At 46.3% G+C, this 21,075-nt stretch overlaps 2 protein-coding genes across 13 annotated transcripts in view; one reads left to right on the top strand and one right to left on the bottom strand.

The window, feature by feature from the left end:
* nf1a (neurofibromin 1a) overlaps positions 1–21,075 on the top strand; it is a 72,601-nt gene that overhangs the window by 46,405 nt on the left and 5,121 nt on the right. For 3 of the 12 annotated variants that reach the window (XM_018748654.2, XM_018748658.2, XM_018748653.2), the window contains 21 exons: positions 8,569–9,001; positions 9,309–9,649; positions 9,842–10,044; positions 10,269–10,462; positions 11,056–11,196; positions 11,961–12,240; positions 12,454–12,668; positions 13,099–13,160; positions 13,360–13,501; positions 14,649–14,810; positions 14,944–15,084; positions 15,788–15,914; positions 16,058–16,189; positions 16,312–16,447; positions 16,870–17,048; positions 18,052–18,174; positions 18,274–18,401; positions 18,527–18,627; positions 19,108–19,250; positions 19,664–19,710; positions 20,177–20,393. In XM_018748654.2, coding sequence (XP_018604170.2) covers positions 8,569–9,001; positions 9,309–9,649; positions 9,842–10,044; positions 10,269–10,462; positions 11,056–11,196; positions 11,961–12,240; positions 12,454–12,668; positions 13,099–13,160; positions 13,360–13,501; positions 14,649–14,810; positions 14,944–15,084; positions 15,788–15,914; positions 16,058–16,189; positions 16,312–16,447; positions 16,870–17,048; positions 18,052–18,174; positions 18,274–18,401; positions 18,527–18,627; positions 19,108–19,250; positions 19,664–19,710; positions 20,177–20,393 — 3,647 coding nt within the window. Of the gene's footprint in view, positions 1–8,568; positions 9,002–9,308; positions 9,650–9,841; positions 10,045–10,268; positions 10,463–11,055; positions 11,197–11,369; positions 11,556–11,960; positions 12,241–12,453; positions 12,669–13,098; positions 13,161–13,359; positions 13,502–14,648; positions 14,811–14,943; positions 15,085–15,787; positions 15,915–16,057; positions 16,190–16,311; positions 16,448–16,869; positions 17,049–18,051; positions 18,175–18,273; positions 18,402–18,526; positions 18,628–19,107; positions 19,251–19,663; positions 19,711–20,176; positions 20,394–21,075 lie in introns of those variants that run through there. The other 9 variants (XM_018748664.2, XM_018748661.2, XM_018748660.2 and 6 more) reach the window with 8 other exon arrangements.
* evi2b (ecotropic viral integration site 2B) lies at positions 546–3,964 on the bottom strand. The gene is made up of 2 exons (XM_018748666.1): positions 3,815–3,964; positions 546–2,803 (listed from the first exon to the last, which is right to left on the bottom strand). Exon 2 carries the CDS (start codon positions 2,756–2,758, stop codon positions 1,223–1,225), a length of 1,536 nt encoding a protein of 511 aa, XP_018604182.1. The 5' UTR covers positions 2,759–2,803; positions 3,815–3,964; the 3' UTR covers positions 546–1,222.

The following is a 21,075-nucleotide window of genomic DNA, read 5'->3' as shown; positions in this document are numbered from 1 at the left end:
AGGACAGCGAGCGACGCAAGTCCAGCTGTAAGGGAGAAGTGAATTTGCTTTTTGCATGTTTGGTACACTTCTGTGCTCTCACACCACGATGGCAGGGGAGTGTGTGAAATATGTTCCATTGCTGCCTGCTCACACTCCTCCCCCAAACCCCTGTAAAACACCAGATTTACTGCAGCTGTATTTTCTGTGTGGCAGGTTTTATCGAGGCGTTAAAGGGGGGCTCGCTGGGGTTAGGTATCTCGCAGGTAGGACCCCAGCGGGAAGTTCCATCAGTCATCCCGATCAATAAGTGGGATGACAGGCATTGTGTCCCCCTCCAAATGGGAGGGGGAGGTGTAGGCTGACAGCTGTGCTGATCATGGTTACGTTAGGGAGCCATATACCACTTGGGTACAAAAACATCAGTGTTTTGATTTTATTTCTACATAAAAAACTTACCTTACAGCAATGTATTGCAGTGAGAATTACAGAGAGTTAACCTTATTAATTCAGCAATGAACTGTTGAACTGCTAAAACAAAAAATTATGTATAATTTACGATTCAAAACTGGGCAGCTGGGAGTGACTCTGTGCATTAATGCTCCCTCTCGCCATCGGTGCCATTTGTCTTTCAATTCCCCATTCTTCCCTGAGCAAGCCATATTATGTATGTATTTATTTTTTGTGAAGTGTTGCATGTCCAGTGACCATTCAGGGAGTGCTTAGGCCAAGGAGTAGAGTGACTGAGACACCGTAACTCACGCTAACCACCATCCCCCCACCCCAGGGTCTCGGTGAGAGGTCAGGGTGTCCTCACACTCCCAGCAATTATATCAAACAGGAATTGATACCATTAAAACCACCCTTATGTTCTGCCCAGAGCCTCACTTGAAGATCACAAATCAGTATGTTGCATCACTGTGTTATAGTAAATGTCTTAGTGCAAGTATGAAATATAGTCTTAAGAAGCATTATTATGGGCATTTTTTCATAAGCAGGCAATAACTTTGATAAATAAGCTTATCTAAAATGTACAACTAAAGCAAAAGAATGCTAAAATGCAGTGCATTGCACTCGGCAAATGGAGAATACTGCACAATACTGTGTCAGTGGTCAATAGGGGCAAAAGTGTGACAATCAGAGAATCAATCAATCAGTCATCACTGTGAATCATCGTTTCCCTTTTCTAGTATCATTGTTTTGCCATTGAAAGTGTTTTCTCCTCAAAAGTCAAATGAAAGTCTCACTGTTCAGAAGAAGGTAAAAGTGGTGGAGCAACCAGGGGAGCTTCATTTGGTGTGGGAGGAGCTTCCTCTCCAGTCGGTGGGCCAAGGTCGATGTCCAGTAAAGGGGCCGTAGAGAGTGATGGAATGTCCAGTGGGGGAACTGGAGATGTGGCTTCCTCCATCATGGGGTCTTGCCCAAGGTTAACGTTCCCTTCAGGGGAAGACATGCTTTCAGGAGGTGACTTTGGGTTATCTGTTGCGCCATTGGTGGATGTGGTGCCATTGCCAACTGGAGATTCTCTGTCCTGGACTCTCCCAAATGTGCTGCCTGCCTGTAATTCCTCCATAGCTACTTGGTCGTCCTCCTCCTTCAGAAGGGACTGGCGCTTATCGGAGCGCTGCAAGAGGAATCTCTGCAGGGAAGCCCGTTTGGAGGATGGCTTCTGGGCCATGCTGTCATCCTCAACTCCAGTGAGGCGAGGTTGGACTTCTCCATCCAGAAAGGGCGAGGGCCCTGCCCAGGCTGGGTCCTCCTTTTTCTGTGGCTGGCAACACTGCTTCTTGAGCAGAATCACCAAGATCATCCCACCCATCAGAATGAGCAACCCAGCTATAATGATGGCTGCTGTAATGCCTGGATTGTGACTCGCTTGCTGTTTATGTGAAGGTGTTTGTGACTTAATTATTTGCTGGGTCAGGCTTCTCGTGGTAGGGCTGGTATTGGGTTGGGTAGTGATCTCAGTGGTGGTGATGCTGCTGAGCAGTGTGGGAGTCAAGTTATCGTGAGGCTTGGGAGTCTCACTTGTGGACTGCACCACTGGTCCCTCAGTGGATGTGGTATGCATGATGTCTGGAGAGGTTATCCTTCCACGAGTGGTTTCTTCCTTTGATGTGAGAGTTGTGGGCACTCTGGAAGTAGTCAAGGGGGTGGGGGCTGTTGTGGAGGTGATGGAGTTCACTGGGCTTCTCTCTGTTTCTGGGTGAGTCAGTAGTATAGCTGTTGATGATGCGCTTGTTGTTGAGCTAACTGTTATGTTAAACATGGTTGTTCCATTAGTGGTCTCCACCGCTGTGAGCTCTGCGAGTTGGGGCACTGGCTTTGCAGACGTCTCAAATACCATCTGTATAGAGCTTGTTTCACCAGGGTCTGACAGAAAGGGAAGTGATGATGGAGTCATCTTCTCCATGCTGACTCCACTGCTTAGTGGCCCACTACCATCCTGAAGGGTTGCCAAGGTGCTGGTCAGTAGGCCGGTACTGCGCTTGGCTCTGGTGTTGGACATCTCCATTGTGGCATCTTTGCTATTTCTTAGGCTTGCTGCTGATTCCAGTGTATGCTGAGGCGCAGTCCTTATACTTAGACCACCTGTGGCAGTTGTAGTTGTTGTCATCTGCATCATGGAGCTAACTCCATGGAGCTGCCTGGAGGTGCTTCTTAAAGTTTCATCACCAGTTTCCTGCTGGTGGGAGAATGCCAGCTCAGTGGTGAGGTATCTGCTCTGCAGTGCTGGCAGGAGGAGAAGGGCCACAAGCTGGAAAGAGATGTTCGCCATCGTGTCACAAGGGGCCTGTTTTTGTCTCCGAGATGGTCAGCACTCCTGACCCAGGAAAAGAGGAGGCGGAAGGCAAAAATTAGTTGTTGGGTCACAGGGGAATGGCAACAGACTCTTGCCGAGGCGGAGATGAACATACTTCTCGATTTCATAATCGTGTTAGGAAGTTGCCTGTATAAAGTGCAGTGCATAGATATTGAGCCACAGGTTCTCCACTGTTACACTCTGAATATAATTTAGTAGTGATTCATTTCACACTGTTAACCATCCATTGGAACAAAGTGTGTTCACCTTGATGTTGGCAGAAAATGTGTCCGAATATCATCCTTGCATCAGTTCAGGAACTCAAATGTTCTTTCTTTTTTTTTTTTTTTAAATTCTCCGCCTTTATCATGTTAATCTAATAGAGCTACCGCTTGGTTCAGGATGTAGTGGTTTAAAAAAAAAAAAAGAGAAAAACAGAGTTAACCTTTTTGTTTTCCTGCCTGTGGCTGTGTGGCTAAAATTTATTTTTTTTTTTTTTCTAGTAATTATAATATTTATTAATTTAGCTGATGCTTTTCTCCAAAGCAACTTACAAAATTAAGCTACCTACAATGTTTACCCACTGGATGATTTTACTGGAGCAATTTAGGGCAGTATCTTGGTCAGGAGTACACTTTGAGGTCACATTCAACCTGCAACATTCATATCCAAAGGCAACAGTTCTAACCACTATGCTGTCATCTGTAGCTGATATACATTCTATATGAAAGTTAAGGACCAAAAACATCAGAAGTGTATGCAAGGAATGATAACAAAGTTTTTTTTTTTTTTTTTTTTTTTTTTTTTTTTTTTATTATTATTAAAATTCTGCTCACACACTTAATCCATAGTATCAATTTAGAGGAAAGCAAAAGGAGCCATATACAGACATCTGATGCCTTGTGCAGCCATGCAAAGCCAGGTACCGTACATCATCCCAGAGCTCTGGCAGGTTAGCTTGGGCACACCTCTGCTTTTCAAGGAGCAGAATCAGCTTTGAGAACGAAAGGCAGGGGAGAAAAGCAAACTCACCTGAGCTTACTGTGGACCTCACTCCAGCAGCAATGACATTGTCCCTACATCACCGTACAGCGTCCGTAACAGAAGAAGCGTGTGATCGAGGGGCACGTCCGGCTAGAAAGAGACCTCGAGGCCCCACGCGCTTCGTTTGCAGCTGTTGCATAAAAGGAAGACGTTGAGTGTGGTGGAAGACGGAACCAGTGGCAGATGCATCATTGGGGAGGAAGTGAGAGTTGCAGTGTCCGCTCTGTCCGATACAGGCACCTTTCTAACATCCCTGTTACTTTTTCAAAAAACTCTTTATGGGGGAAACAGACAGAGAATATCCTGGAAACATCTCAGTACTTGAAGACAGTCCTTCAGTCCTTTGCTCAGACTCTTTACCTACAGATGCTCTCACTGCGAGCAAAATGTCTAATTCTGGGTACCCTGTGGTTTCCAGTTCTACACAAGCAGTTGGCCTCCAGTGGCCCAGTTGGTATCAGTCCCGCATTGCTAGTTTTGGCTTAGAGTCACGTGACCCGGCTCTTTCCATCTTGCACAGTGTAAAAGTTGTCGTGCATGTTTGGTGTGTTTATTCCTGTTTTTACCACAGTGAGTTCTTAGGCTGTTGGGCGATTTGGTTTCTCCCCTATTTCTCACATGTTTATTTCTATACCAAACCTGATAACCTCATGAAACTCATCTGAGGCTCCAGTTAAACAAGTTGACATAACAGCCTAGACTTTTCTTAGGTTTGGGTCATGTTTGGTAAGACTAGGTGTGAATTAAAGCCTTTTCCTGTTTAACCATCGAATGTTGGTCAGATGGAGTAACATGACTTGTTCCAGTGGCTAGTTTTGTCCTTGACTTTCACTTCTTATTGGACTTTTCTGCACATATGAGCTTCTTTTGGGGGGGGAAAAAAAGAGACGCACCATTGTCATTAAGGGTGACCACAACCTATTTTCACATGCTACCTGCTACCGTACCACAGTGCTGTCCACTGCCCTGTTTCTGAATCTTTATTTGAGCACAAATTTTCAGGAGTCTCACTACGTTTGTGTTTATTGCTGTTTTTATTGGTGTTTTTTCTGAACTGGATGAATTTTTGCCACATTCAGATGGATACCCGAAAAGCAAATGTGAGAAGCTCAAAGTGAAAATGAAAGAGTGTTGTAGATGGGTTTAAAGGGGGGAAGAAGAAAACAAACAGCTTGTGTTGTGCACTGAATCCGACCGGCTCATGTCGAGGTAAAGAAGTGAGGCTTATTCATGTTGCAGGGAGGTTTGGTGGAACGAATGCCATTTCCCAGTAAGTGGCTCAGCCCAGCGTGTACTTTGGCTCCCGGTCCTCGCTCGAGGCCCCTCGGTGGTTCACCGTACCTAGATAGTGCTACTCTTGTTAGGGCAAGTGCAGCTCGGCACCCCTGGCGGGCCATGGAGAACCTCGTCGCAGCATCTTATGGTCCCTGTGTGGGGGGTGCTCTATTTCTGGAACATTCTAAAGGGGGACCAGGGGACCATGGTAATGGGCGCCAGAAGTTATAGCTGTAAATAAAGGGGGATTTATTATTTGTGACGTTCTGAGTTTCAGCTAGAAGAAAAGGCAAACTCTGCAATGCTGCTTGATTTTAATTCTTCCCCTTTAATGGGATTTTTTTTTTTTTTTTTGTTATTTAATCCAGTGCAGGAAATGGCCAAAATACAGCAGTAACAAAGAGTACAGCATGAATGTGTCACTTAAACATACACAATGCAATCATGCCTGGATGATCTGTGTAACAGCTTTCTTTATCTGTCACATTTGTTCTCAGTTCATGTGTGTCACACCACACAGTGATTAAGATTCACTTGCTGCAGTGCCACGTTTCTTTGTAAAGAACATTATCTCTGTGTTCAGCAGTTTTGGTCTCCTTTCTTTGTTGTTCCTCAAGTTATACATTAATGCACGATCCTTCTCGCACTGCATCTGAACAACTCCCCATTAAGAGCTCAATATGGAGTACATTTATTTTTGAGTCATAACACGTCTGGAACAGAATTAACAATACAGTTGCGGCCTCCAGGTAGGTTAAAATAAGCATCTAAAGCGCACGATGCAGAGCTTTTTGGAGAAGTGCTAGCATAAGCTTTTTTGGCGAAATAAGGGACAGAAGGAGATGCAGACATTTTTTCACTTGGAAAAGTCTTGTTGCAGTGCTTCTGTACTGAGCATTCAGAGATGGCTTGAATTTACCACAATTCCTACACCATCAGTGGCACATCTAAGACGTTCTGGGAGTTCTCCATAGCTGAGTCCTCTGGCGGGCCAGGGGAGCAGTTCTGGGCGGAGTGCTGAGTGTCGCCTTTTCCGGCATCCCCTTCCACATCCAACATGGTGGCTGGTTCATCCTGCGGGGTTGGATCCTCGCGCGGCTCATGCTCCGCTGCAGGCTCCGTACCCAGCTCACCCTGCACTGCCCCTTCCTTGCTCTCATTTGACTTGACACCTTCCAGCAGTATCGCTGTTTCAGGCCGGACATCCTCAGCCTCAGCTTGATCATCCCGGTGCTTTGTCTTGCTATCCTGTTGTGCCTTACCTTTGCTGGCAGTCTCAAAGTTTTGCAGGTGGTGCTGCAGGCAGCACACCCAGCAGGCCAGTACCATGCAGCAGACCAGCAGGACCAACAAGCTCACACCTCCTGCAATCAATATCACCCTCTCCCGCAAGCCACCAAGGAGGTAGTCAGAAGTCTTACAGGTGCTGCTGTGCTGCTGCTGTGTGTTGCCTACATTTTTAGGAGTTGTTACTGATGTTCTACTCTTGTTCAGTGTTGTCACTGGTCGAGTGCTGTGGCTTGTGATGCTGGGACTTGTAGCTGTCATATTGCTGCTGACTGTGACATTGACAGCCAGTGCCAACAGTGCCACAAACATTGTGCATCTCTCCATTTTTCTGTTTCAAAAGGAGAAAGGTGGGTAAGAAGTGTTATCCCTGCAACATTGGTTTGTTTGTTTATTCCTCATGAAATGAGTGCCATTTGGCTGAAGGCTACATAGATATTGGGGACACATGGTGGTCGGGTAGATACTGATGAGGGCACAGGTCTGATTCCAGTTTTATTTTGGCACCTAAAGAAACCCACGTAACTGCAGTCTCTTTCTTGTGCTTGCATAAGTTTTCCCGCATTTTGGAACTGATATCTCTTCCCAAAGGTTGAACGCTCAACAGTAGTCAACAAAGTGAAAGGGTTTACAGCATAGGATTTCAAATTATTTGTAAAAATGACTAGATAAGCAAAAGTGGTTTTTGTACTGTTCTTAGACATAATTCAAAGTCAACTTTGTTACGTTTATTTAATACGCATTACAACTTATCAAGCTGAACCATTTTTAAGACCAATAGTTTTTTTTTTTTTTTTTTTTTTTTTTTTAAAAGTGTTCAACCTCCTGACTGAAGCTGCTTGTATTCCTTCTTCTACTCAGATCAAGTTGTTTTCATATTAAGGAAAAGTTTTCATTCAAGAATGACTGACTAATTTGCAAATTATCTGCATTTGCACTGTGAGATACTGTGTGTTGAGTAGTTCCAAGTGCCTTCCAACACCGGTGAGAGGAAAGGCGGAATTCTATGAACGCTCTCGATGCCTAACTTGGCCGTCTCAAGGGCATAAAGATTCACTTGGATGCCGAAGCCAACCCAGATGGCCTGTGGTGTCGAAGGTGTCACTCACCTGGGTTGTGTCTGGTGGTCCTTCGCTGGTGGTCTGTTGGGTGTTGATGGTGGGAGCTGGAGGGCTGGTTTGGATCGGGCGTATGTTGTGTTGCCGTGGCGATGTGCACCAGTGTGCTGTCGTAGCAAGCAGACTGATCCGGGTGCTGCTGCTTCACTTTGAGCATTCAGGCACAGCCCATGACGTGCTTCCTGCCCCTATACGATACTGCTGCATCTCTGGCTATTTTGGGGGTACCTGAATTCCTGTGTCACGCAGATGGTCGTCACACACCATGAGTGAGATGGGTGTGAAGGGTGAGACTCAATACAAAACTGTCTGTAGTAGAGTGTGGGGATTTCAGCTCAAGGAAAGTTTGGCGTAGAGATAATTTATAGAGAGACAGACAAATAAAAACGTTATTAATTTGAAGGAAAATATTTAGGAGGCTATAGCAGCATATATACAGCAAAGTAGTGAGAGGGGTACCAGAGTAAATTAAACATACACTCATTAAAAACTGAGCCGATGGCAACAGCATAATTGGTACATATTTATGAACAAAGAAAGCAGTTTTTAAAAGTTGTTTTTGTGTTGCCCTAGTTTACTCCCCCATTGTTTTTTGGGGTTATGCCGACCTCACTGTCATACTTTCACTCTCCGTACTGTCAGTTTCTGTTGTCTGAGATTGACGTGATGTCTGTGAGCTCCGCCGTACTGTGCTATTGTATGGTCCTGAACAGAGTGACAGTAACCACAGTGTAATCACAGAATGACCCTTTATTTCTAACAATATAACTAGGCAGCAGGTGATGTAACGGTTAGAGCAGTCACCCTGTGTTCAAAGGACTTGGGTTTCTCCTGCTGTAATACCTTCGAGAAATGTTCTTACCTATAGTTCTTGATGCAGTAAAAATTACCCAGTTTTGTAAATGGGTAATTAATTATAAAATATTCCGTGTATAAATGTAATATTCCAAGTTGCTTTGGTGGAAAGCATTGGCTAAGTGAATAAATGTAAATGAATACAAGTAACAACTGTTTATTAGTCTTTTAAGTGAATACCCAGTCTCTCAACTGTTCGCCTTTCAGGTTCAAGACGGGTCAGATCAACGGGGATCTTCTGATCTACCACGTGCTGCTAACATTGAAGCCCTACTACGCCAAACCTTACGAGATTGTGGTAGACCTGACCCATGTGGGCCCCAGCAACCGCTTCAAGACAGACTTCCTGTCCAAGTGGTTCGTAGTGTTCCCAGGCTTTGCTTATGAGAACGTGGCGGCTGTCTACGTCTACAACTGCAACTCCTGGGTGCGCGAGTACACTAAGTATCACGAGCGACTGCTAACGGGCCTCAAAGGCAGCAAAAAGCTCCTCTTCGTGGACTCTCCAGCACGGTTGGCTGAGCATGTTGAGGCCGACCAGCAGAAACTGCCTGCTGCAACGTTGGCCCTGGAGGAGGACCTCAAAGTGTTCCACAATGCACTCAAGCTGGCCCACAAGGACACCAAGGTCTCCATCAAGGTAGGAATGACACCAGAAAGCAGACTGTACACAAGTGTTTAGGTAGGAGACTGGTAGAGGCCTCTAAAGCAGTCAGTTCTCTGCTTTACCTCATTTCTGTGACCTCAGATGAACTTATGTCTTGTGATGTTGTAAAAGCTGCACATACTCCAGTGTGCAGTGTTCACTTCAAATTTAGTCAAATCTTGGTATCTTTTTTTATTATGTATCTTGGGTCACAGTGGTACATAGAATCCATTATTGCTATTGGTGTTGTGTGGCTGTCTCACACTGTGTTCTTCTGTTCTGTCTTATCTTTCTGATCCAGGTGGGCTCCACTGCGGTCCAGGTAACCTCAGCTGAGCGCACCCGTGTGCTGGGCCAGTCTGTCTTCCTAAATGACATCTATTACGCCTCAGAAGTGGAGGAGATCTGCCTGGTGGATGAGAACCAGTTTACGCTGACTATCGCCAACCAGGGCACACCTCTCACATTCATGCACCAGGAGTGTGAGGCTATCGTTCAGTCCATCATCCACATCCGCACGCGCTGGGAGCTGTCACAGCCCGACTCCATCCCCCAGCACACAAAGATCCGTCCAAAGGATGTACCTGGCACACTTCTCAACATCGCCCTGCTCAACTTGGGCAGCTCCGACCCTAGCCTGAGGTCTGACTCTGAGGAGAGACTGACTTCTCTAGTTCTGTTTTTCTTGGGATGTCATGTGGATGACTAGGACGGGTAGTGAATGTTTGTCCTTTGTCAGCTTGGGCAAGCTCATTATACTGTACCATAATGTTAAAACAGTGTATATGCAAAGTAAACCAGTTCAAAGCATGGTTGCGTTGTTGGTCTTCCCAGGTCTGCAGCATACAACCTCCTGTGTGCCCTAACCTGCACGTTCAATCTGAAGATCGAGGGACAGCTCCTGGAGACATCAGGCCTGTGCATCCCGGCAAACAATACACTCTTCATTGTGTCCATCAGCAAGACACTCGCAGCAAATGAGCCCCACCTCACTCTGGAGTTCCTAGAAGAGTGCATCTCAGGGTTCAGCAAGTCCAGTAAGTATTCGTTCTCAGCTGCACGCCCCACACAAAACTTTAGTGCCCTTGTCCTGGGGCTAGGTTGACATTGTTGTCCAACACAGCTTATTCTGTTGATATCCGTGAGGTGTTTGTTCTGCCTGAAGTCTGCCAGTCACAAAGGAGTCATTAATTTGAAAGTGGCAGTTGAGCGATGGCCGAGCTGTGACCCCTGACCCAACCCCCCTATGTTGTGTGTTCAGGTATCGAGCTGAAGCACTTGTGTCTGGAGTACATGACCCCCTGGCTGCTCAACCTGGTGCGTTTCTGCAAACACAGTGACGACGCCAAGAGGCAGCGGGTCACTGCCATCCTGGACAAGCTTATCACTATGACCATCAACGAGAAGCAGATGTACCCCTCCATCCAGGCCAAGATCTGGGGTAGCCTTGGACAGGTGAAATGAACGCTCATTCCTTTTGGTCCTCCTGCTCTAGTGCTCTCAGTCAAGGTAGTTACACTGAATTCATACAATTAAAATGATCAAACCCTATAAATGGATAAATCACTCTAAATAGCTTAGTGTAGAAACCCCAGTTGTCTTGGGGGGAAAAAGGTTGGATAAATGAATCAATTATAACTAATAGATAAGATGCTAATATTGGAAAACATACAGTTTTTTCTTTTATGTTATAGTAGTACTTTTTTCAAAGTCTGAGAATTTCTGCCTTTTAAGAAGCATACTTTTCATTCCCTGCACTTTTTTTCTCAGAAAACGAAGATATTCTGTTATAGCTGTTGAACAGGAAGTGAAATTCACTTTAATGTCACTTTCAGTGTAGTGGTAAAATGAAGTGGCACCTGTTTGTGTCCTTGGGGACCCCAGATGTGCAAAATGGTGTGGATTTATAGCGCTGAATTGCAGAAAGAGCTGAAGAGCAAGATCTTGCCAACCAAAAAAAATCCCCTTCTGTGAGGAGCACATTTTTAACTCTGTGGCAAAACAGAAGTATTTGAATCTTGATGCCATCTTCTCTCACCCTGTCTTAGATAACAGACCTGCTGGACGTGGTGCTGGACAGCTTCATCAAAACCAGTGCCACAGGGGGGCTGGGCTCCATCAAGGCTGAGGTGATGGCCGACACAGCCGTGGCACTGGCCTCTGGCAATGTCAAGCTGGTCTCCAGCAAGGTGAGGCCATGGCTCATGTGAACTGAGCTGAACTCGTTTCTGAAATGTGCTTCTGCCAAAGCTCTGGTATAAAGAATGTCCATTCCACAAACATCCTCACCAGTCCTCTGCCTGTCTACCACGAACCCTCTTTGACTTAACTTTTCTTTTTTTTCTTTTTTCTTTTCTTGTAGCATGTGTTTATTGTTGTCAGCTGTGGTCTGTGAAAATATCATCTCAGCATTTATTTTTGAAAAGCATATTCTGAAGACATAAACAGCAGATGTGCATTTACACGCTGATTAAAATAAAAACACTTCAGAAAATGTGACATCACTGGAAGCCTGAAATTACAAAGGAAGGAAGATTGTACCCTGCATGGAGACGAAAAGGCTTAAGGGTTTTCAAAATGTACGACAGACGGGTAGTATGTAAAAGCAATCTGGGGGCTTTCAGCAGTTCCCCGAATCCATACCCTGAAGACTTCTTCATAGCTGCACTTTCTTCATTGCCTCATTGTCATAAATGTTTAATCAGTAAAGCTTGTAACGACCTCAAACTGGCACTGAGTTAACAGCTGCCGTGACAGGTGTGTTTTCCAGACCTGCACGGTTTGGACAGCAGCGCTTTGATTTGCTGCTAATTTATTTATTTCTTTGTTTGTTTTGACTGCTTTCACAATTTACTTCAAATGAACTGGCTGGGTGAGCCTTCAGAGTGAATCAGAATAGTGCATTTGGTGCAGTCCTCTTTAATACTGCTGACCTGTGACCTCCAACCCCTAGGTGATCAGCCGGATGTGCAAAATCATTGACAAGACGTGCCTGTCTCCCACACCCACGCTGGTGCAGCACCTCATGTGGGACGACATCGCCATCCTGGCACGCTACATGCTCATGCTGTCTTTCCACAACTCGCTGGATGTGGCGGCTCACCTGCCGTACTTGTTTCACGTGGTCACACTGCTGGTGGCCACGGGGCCGCTCTCGCTACGCGCCTCCACCCACGGCCTTGTCATCAACATCATCCACTCGCTCTGCACCTGCTCCCAGCTCAACTTCAGCGGTGAGTCTGAGCTCGTCCTCAATAGAGGAGAACCAGCGAACTTCTAGAGAAGTTGCGAATACAGCGTAATTTTTCGGAAGATTTTCCAAGATGCTAGAAGATGTTTCTTTGCAGATGCATTGGCTTCCACAGCAATCATGAATGGCCCCTTTTGTCTGTGCAGTGCATCTTTGCGGTGTCCCCTCTGATTGTGTCTCTTATGCCGCTCTACAGAGGAGACCAAGCAGGTCTTGCGCCTCAGCCTGACCGAGTTCTCACTACCCAAGTTCTACCTGCTCTTCGGGATCAGCAAGGTCAAATCGGCTGCGGTCATTGCCTTCCGCTCTAGCTACCGGGACCGCTCCTTCTCACCTGGCTCCTACGAACGGGAGACCTTTGCCCTGTCCTCACTGGAGACGGTCACTGAGGCCCTGCTGGAGATCATGGAGGTCAGCTGTAGCACAGTGCTGATCTTCTCTCAAGAACACCATCAGAACTGGTCTCCACTTCACCCGATTTGGAGAAAACCCGCTAATTCCCAGTGCATCAGAGGCTTTTCAGTGTCTATCTCATGCCTGCACATGCACACATACGCTTACATATGCTCTGTGCACAGTCCACTTTCCCCAGTCCTCACAGTCATCTGCCCAACTGGCAAGCACACACACCTCTGACTTCCTAAATACCACCCCTTATTTTCTTTGGCTGTGGCTTAATTCCTGTAGCGTATTTGCCAAATTGGGCTCTAAACAAGGTTGTCTTTCTACTGAACTGACAAAATAATCTGTATTTGCTTTTCCAATTTCTTCTTTTCATATTATTTTTGTGTGTGTGTGTGTAAATGTATCTGTTGCATGAATGTTTTTTTCTGTCTTCCAGGCCTGCATGAGAGACATCCCATCGTGCAAGTGGCTTGACCAGTGGACGGAACTTGCGCAAAAGTACGTTCCTGACACCAGTTGTGATGCCTGCTTGAGTTGTAACAGTCTAGTGCTGCATTTAATCCTCCCCCATCTCTGTGAAGTCAGTATTGATCTAATCCATCAGACTGAATGAACCAAGTTAAGAGGGGCATGATATAGGTAAGGTCAAGGGGTGTGTCCCTTTTCGCTGAAGCTCCTCCCTGCTCCCCAATCACAGGTTTGCGTTTCAGTACAACCCGTCCCTGCAGCCCAGGGCTCTGGTGGTATTCGGCTGCATCAGCAAGCGCGTATCACATGGCCAGATCAAGCAAATCATTCGCATCCTCAGCAAGGCAAGTCCATTGCTCAGCATCGACAGGGTGTGTTTCCGCCGCTCTCTCCCATCCTACACGCATGTTCAACACCTGCAACATTTCTCTAACTGCTGCACCCCTAGAAACACATTGATTTGATAATGCAAAATGATTTTCAGGGATAAAGTTCCTTTGTAGAAAATGTCTACAGCTGGGCTGAAAAACACAAGTGTGGTGAATGAGCAATGAAAGTGTGTAGAATTTTATTTTTTAAGCCCAAAAATGATTCCAAAGAAAAATTTCCAGTAGTTTATCTTACTGCAGTTTGGTAAAATCTGTATTCAATGAAAAGAAAGTGGTAGTAAAACTTTAACGGGAAAAGCACTTATATTGGGTTTCTGGTCTGCCATGACACTCTTCAACAACCTATAGAATCTAGTAGTGTCTAAATTATTTTTGATTTTTTGGTTAGAAATGTTGTAGATTTAGACAGTTCTTTCAGTGCCTACCCAAGTGGACAGGCAGAGCTGAAATGCCGCACGACTTCACGTATTCTGTCCAATGTTGATCGGGTGGTTGAGAAGAAAAACTACCGGGTCACACTGATTGTTTTGCAAATTTGTGATTCGTTTATGTTCAGTCCAGTAATCAGGACAGTGCTTTAATACAGCCAGTTCAACAAGTTTTGGGTTTTTTTTTTTTTTTTTTTTTTTTTTTAAAATCTAAAATTTGAGGAAAACTTTTCAAGCATAATTTGCTACACTAGTTGTTGGGTTGAATTGCATCAGAATTGCACAGTACTGTATCTGTTCCCTAATATTAAACCCTTAATTTTACCAGAACTGTGTATTGACAGGGACATGAGAACATGTTCTTCTGGTTTGTGAAGCTTTGTTAAAAAAAAAAAGGCAAGCCCTTTTCGGGCACTCGGACCTCCCTCCTGTTCTCATTGCTGAGACTGTTCATTTTCTGCTACTGCTGCCATCTGTGCCATGTTGGTGTGATTGTTGGAATGTGCTGGAACTTTGGTCTAATTAGTTTTTAGCTTTTCCGGTAACGCTGTCCACTGCTCTCACTTTGTATGCGTCTCTGATGGTCCATCATCGGAAGGATCCAGAAGGGTCTAATCCAGCCTAATTCGGAGTGTTCCTACCACAGCTGAGCGCCGCTGCCTCCCATGGCAGATTAATGAGGTGTTCTACTTCCTCTGCAGGGCCTCGAGAGCTGCTTAAAGGGCCCTGATAATTACAACAGCCAGGTACTGATCGAGGCTACAGTCATCGCTCTGACAAAGCTGCAGCCGCTGCTCAACAAGGTGCGGAGGAGAAGTGTAGCCACTAAGAGGGAAAATAAGAAGGGAAAAGACTATGTGCATGTGTGTATGTGCTTGTTACCACTTGTTCCTCAGTTTTAGCCTAATAGGTTTAGTCCATTTTGTGGTTAGATTCAAGATGTGTTGGTGGTATGCCTTGGCACTCATGTCTTTGTGGCCATTCTTGGGACCCCAGGACTCACCGATGCACAAGGCCCTGTTCTGGGTGGCCATTGCTGTTCTGCAGCTTGATGAAGTGAACTTGTACTCGGCTGGGACAGCACTTCTCGAGCAGAACCTGCAGACGTTGGACAGCCTCCGTGTCTTCAATGACAAGGTATACACACACACACACACGTGGAGCAAAAGGCAAGGTACACACGCTCAAATATAAATTGGCCCATCTGCCTTTTAATATCACCTTGGTTTTTTCTCTGTTGATGCAACTAATAGCAGTTGCTGCACAAGCATTCAGCCGAAGTCACCCGAGTAATGAGCGAAAGATTAACGTGACACCTGACAGGTGTCTTTCTCCCTAGCAACAGGCTTAATGCTTTTTTAATGTTGCGTGGAGAGGGACACCCAAGCTGCTCGCCTGGTTGTTTATTCACAGCTTCCAAGGAAATCCTTACTTATTCATCTCTCTATCTAGCCATCTTACATATTTGCTGTCGAAAAGCATGCAACAATTTTGAAATTCAGTTAGCAGGAACCTCATGCTGCAGCCCGAAAAGAAGTCGGAGAAATTTTGCTGCAACGTCTGCAGTGTGAAAGCTAATCAGGCGCTAAAAGGAAGTGCTCATCTGGGCCCTGTGGCTTGGATGGTGTGGTTTCCTTCTGGAAGGTCAAGTCTGCAAAACATAACCCTGCTAAAGCTTAGGATGTTTGCACTTTAAGTAGATGAGATGCTAAAGTGTAGAGAACAAAAATTAAATGGTGATTTATTATGGCAGGAGGTGTTCAGAATAAGGTCTTCCTGGCTCCATAGGAAATGAGAAAGATGTGTATGCAGTGTGTTACTTCCCTCCCAACCCTTACAGAGTCCAGAGGAGGTCTTCATGGAAGTGAGAAAACCGCTCGAGTGGCACTGCAAGCAGATGGACCACTTTGTGGGCCTCAATTTCAACTCCAACTTCAACTTTGCACTAGTGGGCCACCTACTGAAAGGTAGGAGGGAGGAGCAGGGTGAGACACCCTGCATTTTTAATCACTGAATGAAAATTGTGAACTGTCAGCCTTGTTGTGTGATCACTGTATGGGCGCTTTGCTTGCTTGGTTTTCCACCCCTGGGTCGTTTGGTTTTTCCCCAGGGTACCGGCACCCCTCGCCCTCCACGGTGGCACGGACAGTGCGCATCCTGCACACGTTGCTTGGCCTCGTGGGCAAACACCTCAACTGCGACAAGTTTGAAGTGAACACGCAGAGCGTGGCATACCTGGCAGGTGAGCTGGACCAGACTGAGTGAAGGCAGAGCCCCAGGGGCTTGTCTCCCCCGCAGATTACCAGGGAATGAGCAACAGGCGGGGGCGTCTTCATCTGACTTGCTTTGTTCCTGTCTGCCCAGCTTTGCTCACGGTGTCCGAGGAGGTGCGCAGCCGCTGCAGCCTGAAACATCGGAAGTCACTGCTGCTTTCTGAGGTTGCTATGGAGAACGTTCCCATGGACACATACTCTGTGCATCACAGTGACCCCAGCTGCAGGTGAACTTCTCCCCCACCTGTTTTCCACAACCCAGTCATTCTCATTTCTTGCTCTCTTGTCATAGCTGTGGGTCTTTTGTCCGTCAAAGAAGTTGTGATCTTTACTGTCAGTTACATGATTTTTGTGCTCAAAATAGCAGCTGTGTCACTGCTAGTAAATGTGTTGCACTTTAAGAGAACAGATGGTATAGGTCCTGTAAAAAAAAAGAGTAATGTGAAAAACCAAACTCTTTAAATAGGCAGAAGTTGAAAACTTGTTTAAACTGCATTTTTTCTGCGCTTAGAAATCTCATCTTCACTTTTACCAGTGTAATGCTTCATGCCCCTTAAATGAGGAGTTTCTAAGGTCAATTTTGTTGTGAAACAGACCTCTGGGGAGGATAGATGCAAACAGGATTCCTCTGTCCTCATCCTTGCTCCAGTGTCTCATTCCTTTCGTGCAGGACACTACGGGAGAATCAACCCTGGGCATCCCCCAAAGTGTCCGAGCGCTACCTGGCTGCCAACTACCCCACGGTGGGGCAGATCAGCCCCCGCACTCGCAAGTCCATGAGCCTCGACATGGGCCAGCCGTCCCAAGCCAACACCAAAAAGCTGCTAGGTCAGTTTTGCATTGAGTGTTTCCCATCATGCACTGCTGCTACAGGTCATTCGCGCTGCCCTTGCTCTAGGGCTACAAGTCAAAGGTGCCCCTTTCTTGCAGTTGTGAAGGTGGCACAAGGAAGGGGCCATTTTTCCTCTACCATGGGGTCTGGTAATACTCTATCTTTGGGTCTGCAGCAGTTGCGTTAGAATGGTGAGCGTGGACAGCAGGCTGATGCATTGCAGCACTGCTCCTTCCTCATTCTCTCCATCACTCTCCCCCCCTCTTGCGTGGCCTTCAGTCAGTTGCTACAGAGAGCACTGCACGCCTGCTCCTGTCCTTCTGTATGCAGTCATACATCACACACATACTTTCACTTCCCATAGTGGGGACATGCAGGGTCCTGATCAAGTGTTCATATTCAACGCTCTACACAGTTTACATAGCAACCAACGAGATGCAGAGTGGGAAGTGCCTGAAAGTTCCGGGTCAGCTGGTTCCGTAGTGGTTAGAGGTGCTGCCTTTGGACCCAAATGTCACAGGTTTGAATCACACCTCTAGTTGTAGTACCCTTGAGCAAGATACTTACCCTAAATTGCAGTAGTAAATTTACCCAGCTGTATAAGTGGGTAAATAATTCCAAGTAGCTTAACATTGTACGTCGCTTTGAGGAAAAGCGTCAGCTAAACGAATAAATGTAGATGTCTTTTCCTCAAGCCCTGCTAGACCACACACACACACACACATTTTCAGAACCGCTTGTCCCATACGGGGTCGCGGGGAACCGGAGCCTACCCGGCAACACAGGGCGTAAGGCCGGAGGGGGAGGGGACACACCCAGGACGGGACGCCAGTCCGTCACAAGGCACCCCAAGCGGGACTTGAACCCCAGACCCACCAGAGAGCAGGACTGTGGTCCAACCCACTGCGCCACCGCACCCCTCCCTGCTAGACCAGATGGGTGCTTTGAGCCTTTGCCTTTCTTCCTTTATGTGTGATGGTTGTGATCTCTACGTCCCAGGCACAAGAAAGAGCTTTGACCACCTGATATCGGACACTAAAGCACCAAAGAGGCCAGAGATGGAGTCTGGCATCACCACGCCACCCAAGATGAGGAGGGTGGCTGAGAATGACTACGAAATAGGTGAGAAGATGGAGTTTGAAGTGTGACCCTGTGCCATAACACCATGCCACATCCAGATACTGACTCTGTCTATCTGACTCTACCCACACTGCATGACAGAGACCCAAAGAATAGCCAACTCGCAGCACCCCCACCTGCGCAAGGTGTCCGTGTCAGAGTCCAATGTGCTGCTTGACGAGGAGGTGCTCACGGACCCAAAGATCCAAGCGCTGCTCCTCACCGTCCTGGTGAGACCCAATGCTGCCAGTGCAGCTCTCCACACTGATCTCCACAGCAGTCTTCTTACTGCTTCACCTCTCCACACACATGCGTGTTCTGAGACATGTATGAGTGCTGTGCTCTTCTGTTTCAGGCCACTCTGGTGAAGTACACTACAGATGAGTTTGACCAGCGGATCCTGTACGAGTACCTGGCTGAAGCTAGCGTCGTCTTCCCCAAGGTCTTTCCAGTTGTGTAAGTGCTTTGATGGCTAAGAGAGAACAAGTTATGTTAGATGACCCTCAAACAATGACCCCATGACCCTGGTGAAAGAGTGATGCAGTTGAGAGCTGCTCTTTTGTGTACTGCATCGGAGAAAGAAAAAAGTTGGAGCTTGAGTGGATTCATAAGAAAGGATGTCAAGTTAATTGTGCTGCACAGGTGCATGACAGGACCTGCAGCTCTGATAGCTGAGCAGAAGACAGATAACTTATGTAGGGCAGTCTGCATTACTGATGCCCTTTGTGGTCGTGGCTTTTTCTAGTAGTGCCTGGACACCAGAGAAAAATTACTTTACTTTAGTTATGAAATAATTTCATTTTGTAATCTTCTGTGCTCTCACTGGAGAAGGGTGTGGTCGTATCATGGTATGTGGAATACACTCTGTTTGCATTTTTTGGGCCATGGGAGTGTTTCATTGTTGTGTTGTTGTCTTTGCCTCCCGCACCCCTCCAGTCACAACCTGCTGGACTCGAAGATCAACACCCTCCTATCACTGTGCCAGGATCCCAACTTGCTAAACCCCATCCATGGCATCGTGCAGAATGTGGTGTACCACGAGGAATCACCGCCGCAGTATCAGCCCTCCTACCTGCAGAGTAAATGCTCGCTCTTGCCTCTCCTGTCAGAGTTTGGGAGTTCAGCAAGGCCCTTCCATCTCACTGTGGGATGGGCTGTACAGGAATTGGCTTTGCTGTTGTATCCTTGAGCAGGGATTTTTGCCAGAACTCGTATTATAAAATATTCAGTTGTACAAGTGGGTGGAATTGAATTGAATAAGTACCACTTTAGTAATAAGGGAAATATTCCATTAAAATACAGTGGGATGGTTCTCAGTCATCTCTGCACAGGTACTGATGCCCCTGGCCTGTGCACACCAGCATCACACAGCTTCTGCAGATCCAGGGTGTGTCCAGCTGGCTGTAGTTAGCATGTCATGTAAAGGATCTCTTTTGCTACAGTCTCTCTCTTACACACACTCCCATATCTTTCTGTCCCTGCTGTCTCTCAGGTTTTGGGTTCAATGGGCTGTGGAGGTTTGCAGGCCCCTTCTCAAAGGTATGTTTACTTACCCCCTCAGCCCTTTCGTTTTCAGAGAACCCTTTGGAAAGACGGTCTATCTGGTAAGCAGTTGCTTAAAGGTTCGAGAAATGCTTCCCCCAACCCTTTTTAATAATTAAATGTGCAAAAATAGGATTAATGTGCAATGAATGGGGATTCCCACAGTAATGCAGTGCTCTGTTCAGAACTACTGCCAAGACAGCTTGTGCTGTTAAAGACTCTTTAGGTTGTACCATCTCTTTCAGGGCAGTCTTTCTGGTAATTAGCCTTGCCCCGTTTTAGGCTGATAGATGATAAGCAGTCTGATCACCGTCTCTTGTTTGGGTAAACAAAATCAAAGGAATGAGTGTACCCTCAACAGCAGTTTGGAATCAATGCAGCTGTAAATCCAGACCTGCCTGGTGTAAACAGAGGATTTTGTCTGCTTGTCCAAACCATTGTGCTCTGTCCACGCTGGCAACAGCAAACACAGATCCCAGACTACGCTGAACTGATCGTCAAATTCCTGGACGCCTTAATTGACACGTATCTGCCGGGAATCGACGAGGAGGCCAGCGAGGAGTCGCTGCGCACACCCACCTCGCCCTACCCGCCCCCTGTGCAGAGCCAGCTTAGCATCACTGCCAACCTCAACCTCTCCAACTCCATGACATCCCTGGCAACCTCCCAGCATTCCCCAGGTCAGCAGTCCCTTGATCCTCCCTCTTTTGCACATGAGCTGTCACTCAAAGAACACCTCATATGCACACACCTTAATGTTGTCACTGGAAAGTTACATAGCTGGACTTGAGAAATGTCTGGTCGGGCATATCTTATATGATATGCCTGTTTGTTCGTGGAATATCTAAAAATTGTTTATATTGTAGTGAATGAAATTACAGCCTGGCCCCCCATTTTAAAAAATATACTGCAGGCAGTGAGGAGCAGCTGACGGATTGACAGTAAAACTGTACTGCAGCACAGAGCAAACCACGTCTATATTAAATGCATAACTCTTGGTTTGCTTCTTTGCGTTTATTCAGATAACTCGCAACCCATATTATCTACTGGAGACTATTTCTTTCAAAAAAAGATGAATACAAGCAGCTGCTGTGGTTTTCAGTGACAACGTCTGCTGTTTGTTCTCATGATAAGATGCAGACAAAAATGTCAACAGGCTGCGAAGATCGCTCATCTCATAGCACTGCTGCTTTTATACGCTAATGCATCAGAGGATGCGCTTGACCAGACACTATTATTAAAGACAGAGGCCTATACCTAGGCTTTTTAAGCAGCATCTTGCAGCACTCAGTTCTGCTCTTGTTCTGACTGAACTGTCTCAGCAACTATCTTTGAAACTCTGGTGCTTCAGCACAGTAGTTG

Source organism: Scleropages formosus, chromosome 10, assembly GCF_900964775.1.
Source record: "Scleropages formosus chromosome 10, fSclFor1.1, whole genome shotgun sequence".
Lineage (NCBI taxonomy): Eukaryota > Metazoa > Chordata > Actinopteri > Osteoglossiformes > Osteoglossidae > Scleropages > Scleropages formosus.
Note: the sequence above shows the minus strand (reverse complement) of the source record. Positions and strands in the feature narration are given on the sequence as shown.

What these genes read in the sequence shown, in the direction of transcription:
- evi2b (XM_018748666.1), bottom strand. Translation starts at nt 2,758, where the DNA reads ATGGCGAACATCTCTTTCCAGCTTGTGGCCCTTCTCCTCCTGCCAGCA.